Here is a 19930-nt window from a genome sequence, read left to right as displayed (position 1 = left end):
CGTTTCGCTCGTATTTCCAGTGGAAAATCCTCATAAATTCGGATTTTCGTATCTGTAATTGCATTTTTCCGCGCTTGATAGACTGAAGTGCGATCGCAATAATCTCTAAACTTAACGGTTATAGATCGTGGCAACTTGGTGTTTGGGCCCACGTAAGTAGGGTTCCTATGTGCTCGCTGGAATACCATATTTGTAACCTGTGTTCTATCCATCTGAAATGAATTTATAAGCGATTCGCGAATTTGTAATTCGCAATTCATATCTGATTCTGGCACTCCTACAAAAACAAGGTTGCTACGGCGTGCTCTCGCTTCTTGGTCGATTAGACGGTCTTCGAGCAATCGCAATCTTTGACCACTCGGCTGACGTGTAGTTGTTTTTTCTAAATCGCATATTTTGCTACTGAATTCGTTTCTTAGTTCGGTTCTCAGTTCGTCTTTCGCATTTTGTATTAGGAAATCAATGTTTTTTTCGATTTCAGTTTTGTATAACTCCATCTCTTGTTTGAGCTGATTAAACTTACAGTCGATCTTCCTTTCGAGAGTAATTTTCATCTTGCGTATCTCATTTAGTAGCATTTTGTTGGAGATTTCATCATCCTCGGCGTCTGTTTGATATTCGCTCTCACTGCCCATATGATCCTCTGTCGCGCATTTTTTTGATGGATTGGGAGCGTCGCCAGAGGTATTTAGAGAGCCTTCTGAGCGATCTCTTTTTTTGCGGTTTTCCTCAGTAGAAGGCTGCTCTGTTTCCGTCTGCTTACTAGCACTATCTTTAGGAGTTGCCACCGATTTACATTTCGAATTTTGTGACTTTTTTTTGGGTGCAGTATTTACTGTCGAATTGACTCCTCGTGGTTTAGGCCCCATTTTAGCGGTTTATAGTCAGTGTTACAAGCTGTAAACGCAGTCAAGCGGAACGAGTGATTGTGTTGAATCTCTGTACTGAACGTTTATATATGGCCGTGTGGAAATAACCAAGTTCAAATTTGGAGGCTTTGAGAGTTTAAAGTTCTAATTACAGCATTAACGGATGAGATAGAAGCAGTATATTCTTACATGTTCGTTTCACTGAGCATCAATACTATCATTTCCAACGAGTAAGCAGGACGATTTTTCCGTTAAACGAGCTAAAACGTCAACTTTGTTGGAGAGATTTCCCTCGTGCGTTCTTGTATACAAACAGCGAAAGATATGGTCTGTGCATGCGCCGGTCTCTTGTGAAAAATAAATTCGCAGTGAAGGAATCCAAATCGATGGTAAATAAATAAATAGACATTATGTATATTTCATTCTGGCTTAGGTTTGTTCATGCGTGTTGTGTTTCTACATTGTTGTTATAATCGAATGTGGTGTATCAAGAAAAGTTTAGAAAAGTTATATGATATTAGAGATTATAAAATGGTTTTTTTAATGTTTTCTTTGTGACTGCTAATACGTATTTGTTCCTAGGCGTTGCTGATTATTTGGATCAAATGGGAATCTTAGTACTGGACGGCCGTAAAATCAAAATAAACCCAAAGGAATTTGAACCGGTACTATTTGGTCGTAGAATCTAAGGAATTTGAAAAAGTACTTGTTTGCCGGTCGTGTAGAATCTCGTGTTTGTAACCATCTGAAACTGTATAACGTAACAGGCCCGACTTACCGCGAACGCATATTGGCATTCGATAATATTCTTTTTCTGAAGTTCGCAAAAAGTCGACTAACTTCAATAATCGAAGTTTGCCTAGGTGCCTAGTCTCTTTTTTCCACTTGATTCTGACTGCTGATGCAGGTGGTAGCTGCCAGCCAGTTAACGGATCGTAGATAATTTCAGATAAAATCGCCTGCAAATAATGGGATTCGAACCTAACTCACAGTGCATCGATCGGTCCGGCTCTTCGTCCGACAGTGTGTATCCCCACGGGAAAACCCAGTTACTATTTATACTGAACATTAAGAAATTCCGTGTTTTGGGGAAATTCGCAACACCGCCTGAAATGTGATTATTCCATTAGAGTTTATTCGATACGAATGAATCAATCAGTTAATAAATAACAAACCTTTGATTCGTATTTTTGGATTAAACTTCAATTAAAAAGCCGTTTTATTAATACTGAAAAACGTAGGTTATAAAACCTTCAGCAAGCCTTCACCGACCGAGACGTGGTAGTGTTATTTTAACGGTACTTAAATCTGGGGCTCAATTTATTCCAACAACATTGGACGCGTGCAAGCAGGGCTTGGAGATTCTTTTTAGGGCTTGGCCCGCTCACCCCACCAGGCGACCAGCTCTAAGGCGAAATGGGATGGCTTCCAACAAAATTCAAAATGCCACATAATTCGCTTTTGGAATCGTTTAACCAACATGGATGACAATTGCCTTACAAAGACTATTTACCTGAAACCTTGTATTTTCTTCAATTTAGCGAACCGAGAGGGCCCATAAGGTCGAACAAAAACTCAGGACTAACAAACCTTTTTAATTGTTATTACTCCAGAACCTTATGTTACAAGCAATCTTCTCGCTATTCTTGTTCCCTTGTAGCACAAATTCGTTGGGGCACGTACTTCCTCTAAACATCGAGTTAGGGCGCTGTTGAAAGTGAATTTCACTTCGTCCCTGTATGTCGGACTTATCAGGACCTTGGAAAGAATCTTTTAGATGAAATTCAACCTTTGGTGGTAGAAAGTTTTGACCATCTATCAACTAGGCCCATTTATCATCATAATGTCGAATTTTCAATTACTTCACTATTTGCTAATTTTCTCATGAAAGCATGGAAAATGGATGGAAGTCACTTTTACTTACTACGTACTGTACATTTTTGTTTTCTTTTTTTATTTTGTTTTTCTGCATTCTATAGAAAATAACCGTGGTTGGTAACCCTATACCAACTCATCGGTTTTGTGTATAGAGTGTAAGTTCACCTTTGGGCTTGGTGCAGCTTAAGGTAATTGGGTCACATCATATGTTCTTATATTGTCACCATAATGAATAAATAGATAAATAAATAAAAATATATATTATATACGAATTAGACCTGAGTGACTTGATTAGATATCAACTGAAGTTTGGTATGTAGACATGGGAATATGTTGTTAAACTTTCAAATTATGTAGTCACTTTTCTCTCATGAACCGCTTTCAATGCAGACTTTTTGGGTATCCTTCAAAACAGTATAAAATGGATTAAAATCAATGTTTTAGGTCAACTGCCAGTGCTTTCTGGTCCTAATAAGACTTTTATCAGGTGTACCACCAAAACTGACCAAGCTAGGCCACCAGATGTTCTCAAGTCAAGTTGAAATAGACATTAGGTTTTCCTTAGCCTATAAACGGGACTGTATAATACGAATTTATTCTCGAAATTCATACAAATTCACTGACATTTTCGTTTGGAAAATGCCCAGAAATTGATACGGACTGTAGGGCCTAACGAAGTTAAGAAATACACGTGGATGAATAAATGAATTAGTCCGCTGCCTTGAGTTCGCTGCATGAAGGGGCCTTGACTGTAAAGTCAATCGGTCTATTCAAATCACCATAGTAAATCATTTTAAACTGATTACGCGATACTCACGTAGAAGTATGAATTTTCGTCGTCGCCAGTTCCTCTAGTGTGCTCGGGCCAAATCGGCGCAGATTTGCAGCGCGCTGCCAGCTCCCTGGTGATGATGGGCTTTTGGTCAATACCACTTTCGCCAATCACTGGTGCACATAACTTCGTTACAATCGGGAAATTACGGACTAAAGGTTCCCCCGAGATCTATTGTAAGGGAGGGGTGTGAACAAGGGGAACCAGGTTTTTCATTCTATGACACCGGTACGGGCACCGGAAGTGAAAAATCTTTAGTTCAAATACATATTCGGTCTTCATATGCCTGTATAGGCTGAATAAACGTATGAATATTTAAGGTAGATTATCATAATCGATGTAATTAGGTCATAGTTCAACGAGTTTTGAATCTTCGAATTTTCCAAAGAACACGAGTGTCACAACTAACCTACCGCCCATCTAGCAGGTAGGCCTCGAGACCTCATGGTCAAACACAGTGTAATGGATATCGATACCACCTTCTGTCGAGAAATCCGCGTTGTGCCATTTTCTTTTAGCGCGATTCCATCCGCCTCACAGGATATACTTTCACAGACCACACGTTTTAAGCCAGGCTATCCGAGATAAAGTTCGGTTACTACGACCACTTATAGCATCTTGGGCTCCGTTCTTGTGCATAGCACCAAAAAGTTCATATGTAATGAAGAGAAACTCTTTATATATTTTTGATATCATATCAGTAATTTCTTTTCTTGATAGAAGATAAGACTATATAAGTATCGTTTTCCTCGAGCGGACAAGTGCAATCTGCCGACATGTTTACTGTGGTAAGAACGATACATCGATGTTCCTATTTGGTCGGATGTAGGACCTATAGGGCTGAATTAGGTAAGAGAACAGTAGGGTATGATAATCATTGCTTAAGTTTTCTGTTGGATACTGTGTATTCAACAATTTGATTGATGGTCATTCTAAATCCATGACAAGGCTGAAGGTTTTTGAACGGAACGGAACTACGTATATATAAATATATATATATATATATATTTTTTTTTTTTAAATCCAGGATTGTTACATTCAGCGATGGTAGATAAAAACGCTGTTAGGTTACCTCGTTTGTATGGTCACGTAAGTTCTTTGCAAAATATAGGCCTGAAAAAAATCAATAAATCAAATTTGCAAAAGAGTTATTATGAATAGGGATTATTTCCAGACCGCTGCAGCCCAGCAAGAAATAGATGAGATCATAAGTGATAGAAAACACCTAATAGTAAAATTTTCAAACGAAAAAAGTGCGAGGTAAATGTAAATTAATTTCTGTATTTTGTTGCATTACTAAATTTGTTTTCATAGTTTCTGTTGTAACGTTGGTATTCCTGACTGTATTGTAGAAACTAGCTCAAACTTTAGGCAAGTCCTATAAATAACCCAATAATTGCTTAGATATCTAGAATAAAGATGAATTCAATATGATCTGAAATCCTTGTACCGTATAGACATTTCAGACCTCGTATAAATATTGTTTATTAATTGACTATCAACAATATCTATCTACCGGTCCACATCGCTGATTGTATATCCGGCATCTTATTTTATCTTCACTATTCTTGAACTGGGCGTAATACGCGTTAAATATTTTCAGTTTCAATTCATTGTGGTTGCGACATCATTGTCAATGTACAGAATGTGTACAGCCTCACAGCGGACAAAAATTAGTCAATCCATTAACATTTCCAATAAATCTAACTTTGAAGGATTCAGCAGTGAAGGGTAAGTTTTCGCGACCTTCGGATGATGAAGGAGACTATATCGTAGTCGGTAAGCTACATGTTGTATTGCACAATTCACATAGGTTCTAACTTCATACGAGTCTAAATGACCATTTTTTTAGAAATAAATTCGGCATATGACTAAACGTATTATACAATTTAAGATGGACTTGTGACTTTAAAATGGAACGAAGATGATCACGTAGCACAAATACCACTGGAGTATTTGTTGGAAAACCAATATTCACCGGAAGCTCGAAAAACTCAGGACGACATCAGAGATGTTTCATACTTAATGGTACACCGTACATGCCGACTATGTATACTAATTTCTAATATCTAAACTCATATTTCATTTAGCTGTACACTGGGCAGTCCGTATATGGCACTTGACCTTACATTAAGTGTCGGACTGGTCAATGTCTTATCGGTGCCTAAAAAGCACGTATAATCCTTTCAATCACTTTCCCTAGAAATTTGGACTCTCTCATCTGGACACTCGTAAAATAGAAATGATTTCCCATCATAACTCCAATAATCCGTGACATGTTTGATTACATCTAAGCTGGAATCCAGTTATGGCACACGTATATCTGTTCATCAAAAACACCTGTTCAAAACACCTGTTCATCTGGTCAATATTGACGAAATAATTTTTGCATGCTTTTAAGGGCCCTGATGTCCCGACCGTTGAATGCGATGAAGTAATGAATTCACAAGAAGGACTTCTCAGGTACTTACGCTTGAAAATCGAAACAAAATAATAGTTCAAGAGATACAGACATATTTGAATTTTTTATTGCGATAACCCTGTCTACCAAACCACAAAAGTGTTTGGCATTAAGATATCGAATGCCCCGAATTACACCCAAGGTGTCCCACTGACATGTAACCTTCTATCCTTAATATGCGCGTTGTACTTTGTAACGATAAATTTGTTTAAGCGAACTTTGATATATTTCTACAAACCTCATGACTTGCCGCAAGTCTTTGTTTCCTTACGTTATTTGCTAACATATATACATTGCACAGTTTTTGGTTCCAATAAAGACATAAGATCGAATCACGTATGTTCTTTTAGACAATCGCTAAGATTTAATGCTATTGCGTCCAATTGTAGCTGGCTTGTAGCCCTGAATGAGTTTGGTGCTGCCGTCGTTAAAAAGTGCCCGAAAAAGAAAGGTTTCCTAGACAAGGTCTGTTTTATGCTAATCCACTGAACCGAAATCTCATTCGTTGACCAACCGTTCCGCTGGATGTTAGCAGAATCTTCAACTGTATAAGCCTACGTGCATCATCTTTGACAAAAAAACCCTTTTTATCAATTTTCAGATTGTTCCTCGTATTACTAATATTATGCCAACAATATATGGACATGTATGTATAAGTTCTATTTATACATTGAACTCGAAAAAGCGTGTTCTCCGGCAATTTCTGTTACTACACATCTTCATTTTCTCCTTCTTATCATGATAGAAAATTCTTTCACTTGGAATTTCAGAACTTTGTAGTTGAGGACACTGATAGACCAGTTAATGTTGCCTACTCTAATATCAGATTGGACTTACATATGGACCTTATATACTACGAGTCAGCGCCTGGACTTCAATTTCTACACTGTATCAAGTATGTCATTAATTAAGGCAAAATCTGGAGAATAAAGATTGAGGGGATTGTTGTAACAATCATTCCTAATCTCATCTCCATCTTAGCGCGATAATTCCATGCGAAAAAGCAAAGTTCAAATCTTGCATCTGAATGGTGTGGTTTGATGGAATGATGAAATTCCCACTGTTTGAAAGTTAAATTTTTTCATTAAACTGACACGAAGTTATTAGATTAGATGAGGTGTTTAGACATGTATATATAGCTATTCAACAATGACTTCTGTATATAACGCAGGTTTAACGAAGACGTACAAGGTGGGGAATCCGAACTACTCGATAGTTTTCTAGTTGCTGATGAAATGCGCAAGAACTTTCCACAGCATTTTAGAGCGTTGTGCGAAATACCGGCAACATTTCAAAAAATTCATTATGAAAGGTGCTTAGAAATATACTTAAATCATATGCTTATATAGTACGGCGAAATGCTGGTAACATTAAATGATGCGTATTGATGCTTAACAATTTGGAAATTCTACATGGGCCATTTTTGGAGCCGTTAATTTACTGGATTTCATTTCTTTTATTTAGAGACAACCCGGTATCCATGCGATACAGAAAACCACATTTTGAGGCAAACGAATTTGACAAGGTACGGGTAACCAAAGGCTTCAACTAGTACGTGTTAGATAAACCTTTTGATAACTCAAAAGAATATACAAGCTTACAATTCTTAAAATGGTATTTCGAGGTGTTTTCATGGTCCAAAATCATTAAGCATATATAACCGAACTATTGATTAGAAAGGAATTTCAGATCATCGTTGTTTTCATTAATAATACGATAATGAAATAAGCCTGAAGCAACATTTTATTCAGTAGGATAGTAAATTCAAACCAGTCCGGTTTAGTCACTAGGTCGGTTTGCATCCTCCCCCGGCAGGGATTCGAACCCTGATGGCATCGCCACACTCAGCCACGGCACGAATCCCTGCCGCACTAGACCGGGTGCGCAGGATGTACATGCACGGGTTTACTGCGCGAAAACGTGCGCTCAGGATGCTCGCTGTATAAGGCTTAACAAAAATGATACCTTGTTTCTCCACCTCTACCCACCAAAGTGACCAGGCAGGCAGGCAGTTTATTTATTTAAAAATAAAAAAAGATTTGTGGACCCGGCAGGCAGGATTTTATTTTTATTTAAAAAAAATTTATGTAACTTTTTTTAAATAAAAAAAGATTAAAATTTCCAAATATGGATATAGAATGGCAGGGAAAGACCCGAGTTATGACTTACCGACTGCATATTAATGTTTTCAAATGACATATTATCGATATATAGATTTATATTAAACCCAAACCATAAAAGGGAGTTGAACAAAAGATCTAAACAGTAAGCGATAAGAAGCAATATTGAGAATATATGAAAAAGCCCTACGGGACTTTACTCCAGCGTAAACAATCAACAGGTTAAGACGCTCAAATCCTTTGCAAATCTGCTATTTCCACCTCGAAAACGGTAAGAGACATTGATCATCATCAAGTAAGACCCGAGGACTACAAAGGCAAATGCAAAAAGAAGCTGACCAGCCATAAACAAAACAAAGAAGATGCTAAAATCTGAGTACTCAAAAGGCTCGCATAAACTATAAATGTAGGGTGTCACGCGTCTCGCACGAACGGAGCAAAATAAATCATGCGTTGAGTGCGACTAAACTCTCCACGGAAACGAAAATGCGCTAAATTAAATCACCGAAACAGATCAGAAAACCGAAATGATAGACGAACTCCCCGACCGATAAATCTCAATAGTGGGACTAACGTAGTATACCGAAATACATGGAGAACCAACAACCTTGACCTCTCGAGTTTTCTCTGCCCTAAAATTCATAATTCATTAATACTCTTGATTTTATTATAATTTGTTTTCTTTTTTTAAACGTAACGATTCTTCCATTCTTTTCTCACACACAACAGACTCCGGGGCACACAGCCCTCCAGCCCGCACACAGCAAGCCAACAGGACAGTCCTGCGAGGCACACAGCCTCTAGTCCACACACAGCAGACTCCAGGGCACACAGCCTTCCAGCCAGCACACAGCAGGCAAACAGGACACAGTCCTGCGAGGCACACAGCCTCTAGTCCACACACAGCAGACTCCGGGGCACACAGCCTTCCAGCCCGCACACAGCAGGCACACAGGACACAGTCCTATGAGGCACACAGCCTCTAGTCCACACACAGTATAGACTCCGGGGCACACAGTCCTCCAGCTTGCACACAGCAGGTAAACAGGACACACAATCCTGCGAGGCACACAGCCTCTAGTCCGCGCACAGTAGAATCCGGGGCACACAGCCATCCAGCCCGCACACAGCCATCCAGCCCGCACACGGCAGGCAACAAATACATTAGACTTCCACACACAGTGGAATACCCCGGACGACAGACTCCAAACTGCACAAAGGAAGACATACAGTTCACAAAAGTACACCCTCACAGAACAAAGCCAAGCTGTGAACCACCACAACCGTAAAAGAACGTCTGACGGCGAGGAAAACCAAAGCCAAACTGACTTCTTCCGTCTGTCCGCAGCGCGACGTAGAGTGAGAATAGTCGACAGAAATTGCCTTTCATTAATCTCGTGAATCGCTGAAGAGTCGTAATTGGTCGGATCGTGAACGTATAAACTAGATTGTCTAGTTTATACGTCCATGGTCGGATGAATACGGCGAACGACCGCGGTAGCCTGACACAAGCGATTCCGTCGGCTGACTCAATCGCCGACCCTGACACACCGGCGATTACGTCGCCCGACGAAATCGCCCAGTTTGCTGCCTCCTCCCCCGCTTTACGTCTTTTCTTTACCGAGTGAGGATTCTGAGGATTGGTGCGCGTGTCGCTCCGATGAATTTCTCCCAATCATGCAAAATAAATAATAAATATCAGCTCAAATTAAGTTTTATATTCACCCGGCAGGCCCCGGGTTTTATTTTTAAATTCACACCTGCTGTTCGAAGAGACCCGGCTGCCAAGATTTTATTTTTACAAATTTTCAGCATGATTTTTTCCGACCCGGCCGCTGCGGAGAAACGAGGTATCATTTTTTTAGCCTAATCGCTGAGGAAATTTCACAGAAGAACTACAAATGGAAAACAGATTTCTGATTGGCGTTTAATGACATCATCGAAGCTGTGCGTGTAGCTGTGCACTCGGCCTAGTGTGGCAGGATTTCTAGACTGGTTCATCAAGTGTGGGCTTATTGATGATTGATGAGTGCTCCGAACACTGTACGGAACAAAGAAATACATTAACACAGGTCACGTGACTCTTCCAGACACTACTCCGCTACTCCATAAAAATTTGGTGGGGCAACAAGAATTCCGCTAGATGGCAGTGTGTTTAAGATAGCGACCCTTTACAAATGTTGTCAAAAAATAAAATGGCGGCTTTTTGAATCGTAGAGGGGTAATGTTTAGGGCCCAGGGACCCTGGGTTTAGGGTTTAGAGGGTCCGGAGGGGTAAGGGTTTGATTTGTGGATGATTTTAACGTTACCCAACTTGCAACAATTATTGATAACATTTGCATTTGTTGAACCGCCATCTCTTGGCGTCCGGTTCTGCTCGTTTAGCCAGGAAATCCCGAACAGTGTTCGGAGCACTCCGCAGAGTGAACGAGCAGCTTGCAGTCTATCACTGAATTTCTTGGATTGTCGGTAATCACGCGAGACTGGCGCTAGATTTAAACTGCAAATAAATTTGAAATATATCTGACATACGTACGTTTATAGTATGTAGGCCTATATATCCGATAAATAATTGGCTGTATAATTGGCAGATATTCGTTACTTCGTTTAACTTCGCGGAAGTCGTACTAATTGGGCCCGATCATGTTTATTCGAATTACATGTACGTATACGTCATACGTTGTGCGAGATGCTGATATCCTTGAATAACATCAGCTTCTACAAGCCGTCGATAATCGCATATATTTAAAAGCAAATGTTTCGTAATAGCTTTTTGTTTCTAGCCTTTGTTTAGACACTTTGTTTTTTTTTCGCTGTTTCATCCATGGACTCTAGTCCTTGTTTTAACTAGCAGTTTAACTTCCTCCAAACGGAGCGTGTTAAATGGCCATGGTTAGCGAATGTGGATGACGTCATCGATTTGACTGCTATCGAGGTCGAGTCGTCGCTCACTAAAAATCCTATTACTGCGTTTTCATACCGTTGTTCCTGGCTTTGAGTTGATATGGTAAATACGGATATTTGTTATTCGAACTATTGATTGCATTAATTCAAACTAAGTAATTTACACTCAATTTAACAGCACAGCTGAAATAAATTGTCATCAAAATAGTTTTCATTTATATGAACGTTTCTAAACAAAAGTAAGAAAATAGTTCAATTATATTCACAATTTTGAAAAGATTTTAAGATTCTCAAAGTACTCAATAATAGGTGATCAAACTCATAACGTAGGCCTTCATCACAACCTTTGGACAGAATAAACTGACATATTCTGTATATTCTACCACTTTTGCCAGTTCTAATCAAGTTTTTAACTTGTATTTGAAAATATATATTTGCACGCAATAAGGTTATACCACAAACTTACAAAAATAATATAACAAAAATCTATTTAAAAAATTTTATTCTGAAAAAAAGAAAAGTACTCTCCGGTATTTTGTGGGGATTTGCTGAAGGTAACATTTCACAAGAAAATATTTGAAAATTTGATGCTCAATTCCTCACAACTTTCTTTCATTGCAGATTTCTTTTTTTCTTTAATGATGAACGTAAATTTTTAGTTTTAGCGTTGAGAATAGAGCGAAATTCGAGGACAGCTGCGGGTACGACATACCCAATGATTGAAATCGATGGGACTCGAACCTTGATAGGCTGTCATCAACTGTCGCTAACCATGTCCGTTTATCATGCTCGCGTACTGAAAGTCTGCTGGACGTGTTGATTGAAAAATCAATACACAATGTGACCCTTCGCTATGTTTAGGAATGCAATAAGATCAATGATACCGGTAATACATTCCTAAGACGCTACTAACTGATTGAATTGAATTTAAAGTAAAATAAAGAATTGGGACCACGTATTTACTTGTGACTGTCTAATTATGTGTTTCATGCATGAAACTTGTAAAATTCATTGTTCAAAATTTCAACATTGCGACAGTGATATAAAAAAACTGTGGTAAATTTTTGCCAGACGCACAAAAGTTCTGGGTCCTCAATTTGAATTATGTTATTTTTGAAAAAGGATTTTGGAAAAAAAATCGAACATTTTAGGAACTGTGTATACAAACGCCTCTTTCAAATGGAATTCAAAAGAGTTTTCATTCTAGGGCCATTTCATTATAGCGCATCTATTGTTATTCCGAGTTTCATTGCTTTTTACAATCGTGTGTTTGGGTCTACGGTGTTACCTTTTCATTTTCATATATTATTGTCACTCCGTATAAGCTCTTAGTATTAGATTTAGACACCACGTCGTTATGTATTGTACAATGCTGCAATGGTGGCTTATTTCGCTGGGATAAACTCAGAAAACGTAAGATAGTTCAGCGGCAGATCCATGGGGACTTATGGGACGTGTACACATCCATCAGATTTTTCTGATTGTCCTTTTTCATTTTGTCAATAAAGATAATTGGCGTAAATTCAGTGTTGTACGCTTATTGCCCTTTTGGATATCAAAGTGCCCGTTTGGACTCAACAGGTTCTTCAAAACTAGCCCCTCGGGTCAGCAGTTAGACAATTCGACAAGTTCTAAGCATCGGACTGTAACTTGGTATGCATCGGTCTCTCGATCCCAGCCACTATGCATAAAAATTAAAAGGGTAACCCGCATTTGATGCGTGCACTGTGTTATCTGCTACTGCAGAGTTGTGTGGGGTGTTTGACCCAATCTGACGCGAATTTCACTGAGCCATTTGTATACCTAAGTCCTGTATCCCAGCCCTAGGCTTTCACTGCGCCCCTCATCTTATGTATGTAAAAACTATGTAAACTCCTATATTGTACAATAATCTTGCATGACATAATAATGAAAAATAGATTATATGTACATATATACCGATCCCTATACAGAGCACTGCAAACCAGCCACTCTCAGTACAGGGTGAACAAATTTCTAAACAAATATTTATTGTAAGGCATGGATCCAGGAATAGAGGGGCACGTCGGGAAAGGGTTAGACATTCTCCAGGCTTCTGGGAGGAAATGTTGCTTGAGGGGCATGTTGAAAAAGGGATTATTTCAGGGGAGGGAGGAAAATTGCTTGAATTTTAATTGAAAGAGGTCAATCGGGATTCATTAGGCTGACATTTAAGGAGTCGCGCATAATTTTCCAACCCATTTTTACTAGTATCAGATATTTGGTTTATACATCTATCTACCGTAGACACACACAACTAAATAATTGGCCCGGTCAGGTAGCCAACTAATGGGCATTAGAGCATTAAATGATTTACCATTTTTCATTGAAATTTATGATGGCTTTACGTACTTTTGAAAGGGATATCAGAAGGGTTTTTCGAGCAGTCGATTGTCACGCAACCAGCGGCCATCTTAGTGTCATGATTGCTCATTCGTAGATGGGAAAATATTTTTTGAAGAAAATATCAACAGATTTTGATTTGTAGTCATGATATTTGAAAATTGTTAGGACTCTCTAGGATACATCTCTTCATATGGAATTTGGATAACCCAGTTCTTTGTCTTCCCTACCAGGAGGAATTGAATATTCAATTTTATACAACTTGTCCATTTAATTTAGCTGTTCATCAAGTAAATGGGATTCATCACCTAGAATAATACAAGCGGGGTATATTCTATCAGCTCTATCTAAACTAAGTTTTGACATTTCTTTTCACAGGTGAAATATAAGACCCGATCCTAAATTCAAATAACTAGTTACCAAGTCATCTTCAAGTTCAATACTTAAGTCTAACCATATATCATTTTCATATTGCGTAAAATTAGTGTATATTGGATTAGTATTTATGGCAGACACGGTTTCTTGAAGGTGCTGGTCACGAAAAGTCTATTTCATTCGTTTTGAAAACGATTTACTGTTTATCATAGATTGCGTCCAAATGTAGAATGAACCACAATCATGAAAAAATTTTATCTATATATGATAGCAAAGGGCTCTTAAATTTATCGCTTAAAACAAATTGAAAGATATTTCATAAAGAATTGAATTAAGTTTGGTCTGCTTTCCAGATACTGTTTTTACCAAAAAATTAATCATCGTGCGTCTTACATCTATACGTAAAGGATAACGTTCTAGCTCTGATAATACTTGTAAGTAGCGAGAATATTTTGCCACTTTCATTGAAATTTCATAGAAAAAACAATGAATAGTTTCATTGAGTTCTATGATATTTTCTAGAAAATCAAGATTTTCAAACCCCCAGATCTCACACCAGGCTATTAGGAGCAACGCACATATCAAACATAAACATAATATCTATCGGAAGTTTTCAACGTCTGCCTTTTTGAACGATCGAAACCATAGCTCTCATTGCTTTATCGTAACGGTAATATTCCCTGCCTTTGCAAAGTTACCATTCCAATTAAAGTTTACTCCGCAGATGTTCAACTACTGCTAACTCTTAACCCTTTGAGTACCTCCTGTCCACGCACGTGGACAAACATATTTCCAATCATAGCTGCCTGTGCAAGCTATGAAAGTATCCAAAATAATTGCCTGGAAAGCCTGATGTCCACAGAAATTGACTTAGTACAAAGTTTTCATGATAGATGGCGTCAGGGTATTGTAGTCATAAATTGAAACTTTAGAACCTGGCTCTATAGCCTGATGTCCACATACGTTCATTGAAATATGAAGAAAATTTTTTCTCAAATTTTTTGAAACTGATACTGAATTTGTGTTGTATGCAATTAGAGGATGCAGAAAACACAGGTCAATAAGAAATATTATACATTTTTAGGGCTGAGGCACTAGAGGGTTAATTGCCAGACATGAATTTCGAAATCGGTTTTATCCGGACTTCGTGCGAAAACTGCCATGTTATAGCGTTGGGTATTTTGAGAACAAGTTCTACGAATATGAATACTTATTGCACCCCAACCATTTCCATGGTATATGGAAGAAAAACAGTATTCACAATTATTTATAAAAAAACAGGAAATAAAAAGTATTTTAAAACATAACAAAAGTTATTTACAACATACTATTTACATACTACCGAATGGACCTATATACACCTAGACCTAATTTGATAAATTTAGCCAGTTTAAAAGTTGGATTTTTTAGAACATCAAGGTTCCGAAATGTAATTGAATTTAAGTAGTTTTTACGGAATTCGGTAAGCTACGGCAAAAAATGAAATGTAGTTCGTCGCCTAAAACGTTACAGGTGCATGGGGCATCATCTATCAGTTATGGGTAGATGGACAATTTATTTACAGGTAAGAGATAAGACCCAATCCTGAACTGGAATAAACTGGTCACTAAGTCGTCATCGAGCCGATTTATGTAGTTTTTAAATTTAATATCCTTTCTTATATTGCCTAAAATTAATGTATAAGGGGTTATTATCTAGGCTAGATTTTGTCTCTTGCACATGCTGGTCACGGAGTATACGGTGTAATTGTTTTTGAGAAGTCCTTGAGTTTACCATTGATTGTTGTGTCCAGATATACGAAGGGCCACAGTCATCAAAGATCTTCTTTATATACAACAGCCAGGGGCTCTTATACCTATCATTCAGATACAAATTAAAAGATATCTTGTAGAGTATTGAACTAAGTTTAGTTTGTTTGCACGAAATCGTTTTATCCCAAAAATTAATCATTCTACGCTTTATGCTGATATACATAGGATAACGTCCTAACTCCGCTAATACTTGTAGGTTATGAGAATATTTCGTAACTTTCATGATAATTTTACAAAATAAACAGCGGAGGTTTTCTATTAAATCAAGGTTTTCATATCCCCAGATTTCGCAACCGTACAACGCAACGGGAGCGACACACATGTCAAATAATTAAAACATTACATCTACTGGAAGTTTCAAACGTCTGCCCTTTTGGATAATAGAATACATAGCTTCAATAGCTTTATCATAGAGAAATTAACCATTCCAACTAAATTTCACTCCGAGATACACATTATCCTCAACTATCTCTAACTCCTGATTACCGAAGATAAATTTCGAAATTCGTTTAATCTTACTTTTACTTCGAGCAAAGACTAATATTCTAGTTTTATCAACATTCACCGTGAGGCGGATGTCATTGCAATATTCAAATAGTGTATCTAAATGTGACTGGAGAGATATCTCATCTTCAGCAAGAATGACAGTTCTATCTAACACACAATGCGCCATCTATCGGAACATCACATTATCTTCAGCGGCGGTTTTTTTATGTACATAAATATATGCATTTGTCTTTTTTTATAGATCATACAAGTAAATTGGGCACCACCATTTGAAGGACCTCTCATGGTACCAGAGGTATGATGTTTGGGAAGGACCATTTTACAACTTACTCATTGTAGCCGCTATACAATTTATTGTTTAATTCATTTTGCATAGGATGATATACAGCGCTACTACGAGGCTTATAACTGTTTTGCCAAGCTTTTGGAGGAGTCTCCTCATCGGGTAAGAAAAAACGATATTTCGTTTGAAGTTCCGTACAACCATCTGCTATTGTACTATCCATCGTTCTGATGCGTTTACCTGGATTTCCTTGAATAATGTGCTGTCTAGGCCTATAATTCCTATAAAGATAGACAAATTTGTCTACGCAAATTGGGAAATTAGAGAACGTAGCTGAGGGTCTAGATCATGTCAAGATCGTGTCTGGTGAAACTGCGCGTACGGCCTTTATCGCAAACGAACTGTCAATCCTGAATATGCTTCTGTCACCACCTACCGTAATTCTGAGAACTATCTTTCCAGGAGATCACCGTTTCGCACCCGTCACGCAAACGTTTCCAATTGTATTACGTATTTGAGGATTAAGATGATTGCGACGATAATCCACGTGTGCATTTTTCGTGCGATTGATGTCGTTTTGATTAAGACATTGCCCAATGGAATTCGAGTTTAATTTTATTTGGAGCTTATGCCGGTCATTGGATGCGTTTCCAGAGTAGAAATTAATGACCGACCTAGCTTTTAGACGATCATTTTGATTGAATGTATATCCGGGCACTTCCAGTTGCAGTTACATCAAAGATCTTATACATGATTTGAAATTCATGCATTAGTATTCTTTATTTCAACTCGCTTTTCATAATCACGGTTCTCATGTCTTGGCCATTGTCTTATTATAGAATAAACATATATATATATGGTTAGAAATATGAACCATAAAACCTAGCCGCGAGAGAAGAACTTTTGTAAATTCTTATGAATTATACGGGGATGAAGCCTGGGGTGTAAGCGTAGATGGCGTTGCGCGGTTACGAACCATTATACTTGATTAAGTCCAAGGTCCGCGTATGTCAATGCAAAATTTTAGCAGTATGTATATACACATACTCTTTTCCACCGGAGTTTCACGTGTGCATTTTTCGTGCATTTTTACTACGTCGTGGCCTTAGTTTAACCGAATGAAAGATTTAGTTTGATAAATTCCAATTTTTTTACGTTAATTTTTTAACATTACGCGTACGCATCTTGCTAGAAGAACGAAATTTATTCGGAGGCGCTCCTAGAACTCTTTCAAGTTTACCGAGAAAAATTACGAAGTCGTCTGTGCTGGCTGTAAAATCGATAAAATCTCGTGTTTTGGCTGTGTCATTCGCGGGAAGATTTATCCCTAGCAACCGTCACGCTAACCTCCTTGTATATTACAATTACGATATAAATGCAAAATGCTAATCAAAAGCGCTCATTTATCATTTTTATGACAGGTCAATTTCATCTCAGATAATCTGACCAGATCATAGAAAACACCCGCGTATGAATATGAGCATTTATTGAATTTTTCGCGATCGCTCGAAACTGTGAGATTGATCGCAATTTTGTTCTTGTGATTGGAAAGCGGGGATTATTTGCGCGGGACGCGTTTTCGCGAAATTTTAATCACTTGCTACGATGCGGAGACCGAATGAACTGGGAAATTTATGTTTCTATCGAGCAAATCGTTACTCGCATAGTGAATTAGTTTTTTAATGGTTTATAGGCCCACGAATGGCAAATCTAAAATTCGGGGCATAGAATGAATATCGCACATGTTGCCAAGACGGCAGCTTCTTATAGACGAATAATATCAATTATTTCTACTGTTTTATTAGGTGGTATTTCGCCTCGGACCCGGTGATTTGTTAAGTTTCAACAATCGGCGTGTACTGCACGGTAGAAAGGGATTCGTGGTGAAAGGTGGAGGCTCAAGGCAATTAGAGGTACTGTATACGCATAGATACAATGTACCTTTAATTTCGACGTGTGACTTTTTTTCTCTTTGGAATGTTCAATAAAATGAGAGAAGTGACAACATGTCAGAATCTTGATCTCATTGATTGAAAAATTTTGTAGTCTACTATGGCTTGTTTCGATATACGTACACGAATATAATGAGAATACATCTCAAAATTTCAGGGGTGCTATGCTAATATCGATGAATTCAAGAGCCGCGTCAACGTCATCTCTAAACTCCATGGCAAGGGCCACACGGCCAAAAGAGTTGGGAATAATGATTTGTTGTAGCATGGAGTATTCAGTCCGATTACTCCAAGGTTTTATTTTCGTTTCTGCCGTGCTTTGCCTGCACCAGGGCGTGCGTTGATTTGGAAAATGAGGAGTCAGATTTGTCGGTATTCCAGTCACTTTTAATTGCTTCTTGTTATCATAGCGCAGGAACTTCAAAAATATTTATACCAAGACATCATACTTATATTTCCATTCAACAACATTGAATTGCCGAGGCGTGGGGCTAACCCTTTCGCGCCCTTATGTACCCCCATTTTTACGCTACTCATAATATATTTCGCCACTCACTGCTTGAATTGTTTTAAACATTCGATATTTATTTCATGAAGAAAAAGATTTTTAACAAAAATTACATGAGCCTTACAATCGTCATGCAGACATAGCAAGACGTGAAAATACATTTGACATCGGCGCGGATCCATGATTTTTTCGTGGAGGGGGTTCATAAAAAATCTTAATGTTAAACTGCCGACTAAAATCTCTAATGATAGGGGCCTATACGGCATATTGTTTGGCCAAACATAAAATGATTACCGGTCATGTGGTACTGGCTTACCGCTTGCTCTTGAGTACATTTCTCCCAGAAAGCGATTAAAGAATCTTCTTGGTAGCTGAGCGGGGAGGGGGGTCACGGCCCCTGGATCCGTGCCTGGACATTGTTTTATATTATTGCGTTTATTCTGGTCGAGGATTGATATAATAATCATAATAACATAATATAATAATGCTATAATACGTTGGCATAATATATTAAAATATTTGTTTCTATATTATTTTCCCCGCATCCCTCTTTCTGAAAGGTTTTGGTCAGCTGCTTAAATCAATACATACCTCGTATAATGTATGTGCAATAAAATGAATGAAAATTTTGACTGAACAAAAAAGTTAGTACTTTGGTGATTGGATTTTTTCATGTCGAGAAAGCAGGGAGGAGGATTTTTGGGCTCTATTGCTCGCAAGAAGCAAACAAACACTGGCGGGCGAGGATGCGGTGATCACCGTTGCTATGTCTCTGTGAAGTGGCGCCATCTTCGGGCGAATATCAAGACTTACCGCAGACTATCCCGACATCTCACACGATCCAACTTCATTTCCAAATTTATTACCCGGCTATAGATGATTATGTTTGTTTTGATTTGCCGATTTTCGTTATAAAAACAACATTGATTGTTCTTGTAATTGTCCCAAATAACATGGTTGCTGGTTATCAAGTATTCTTGCATGAGCGCTAGATTTCTACACATTTTGATAGCAGTTTCACAATTAGTGGGTCAGGTGATCTCTGTTGCCCGTAAAAAGCCGACTGTTT

At 38.2% G+C, this 19930-nt stretch overlaps 1 protein-coding gene across 5 annotated transcripts; it reads left to right on the top strand.

The window, feature by feature from the left end:
• The first annotated feature begins 1928 nt into the window (after positions 1–1928).
• Positions 1929–19505, top strand: LOC141912238 (2-(trimethylamino)ethylphosphonate dioxygenase-like). Of its 5 annotated transcripts, none has more exons than XM_074803471.1 (16): positions 1929–1983; positions 4303–4428; positions 4607–4668; positions 4754–4839; positions 5183–5310; positions 5474–5607; positions 5981–6042; positions 6430–6505; positions 6642–6686; positions 6811–6935; positions 7212–7352; positions 7505–7565; positions 16360–16413; positions 16495–16563; positions 18207–18314; positions 18511–19505. In XM_074803471.1, the coding sequence occupies exons 2-16, from the start codon at positions 4356–4358 to the stop codon at positions 18616–18618; spliced, it is 1332 nt and encodes a 443-aa protein (XP_074659572.1). In that variant the 5' UTR covers positions 1929–1983; positions 4303–4355; the 3' UTR covers positions 18619–19505. The 5 variants fall into 5 exon arrangements, with proteins under 5 accessions (XP_074659572.1, XP_074659565.1, XP_074659589.1 ...); XM_074803464.1 differs by having other exon boundaries at positions 1931–1983; positions 4300–4428; XM_074803479.1 differs by lacking the exon at positions 1929–1983 and adding an exon at positions 2007–2106 and having other exon boundaries at positions 4300–4428.
• Positions 19506–19930: the final 425 nt, after the last annotated feature.

The sequence above is a fragment of the Tubulanus polymorphus genome, chromosome 1 (assembly GCF_964204645.1).
Source record: "Tubulanus polymorphus chromosome 1, tnTubPoly1.2, whole genome shotgun sequence".
Taxonomy (NCBI): Eukaryota; Metazoa; Nemertea; class Palaeonemertea; order Tubulaniformes; family Tubulanidae; genus Tubulanus; species Tubulanus polymorphus.
The sequence above is the reverse complement of the archived record's forward strand: the minus strand, read 5'-3'. Positions and strand labels throughout refer to the sequence as shown.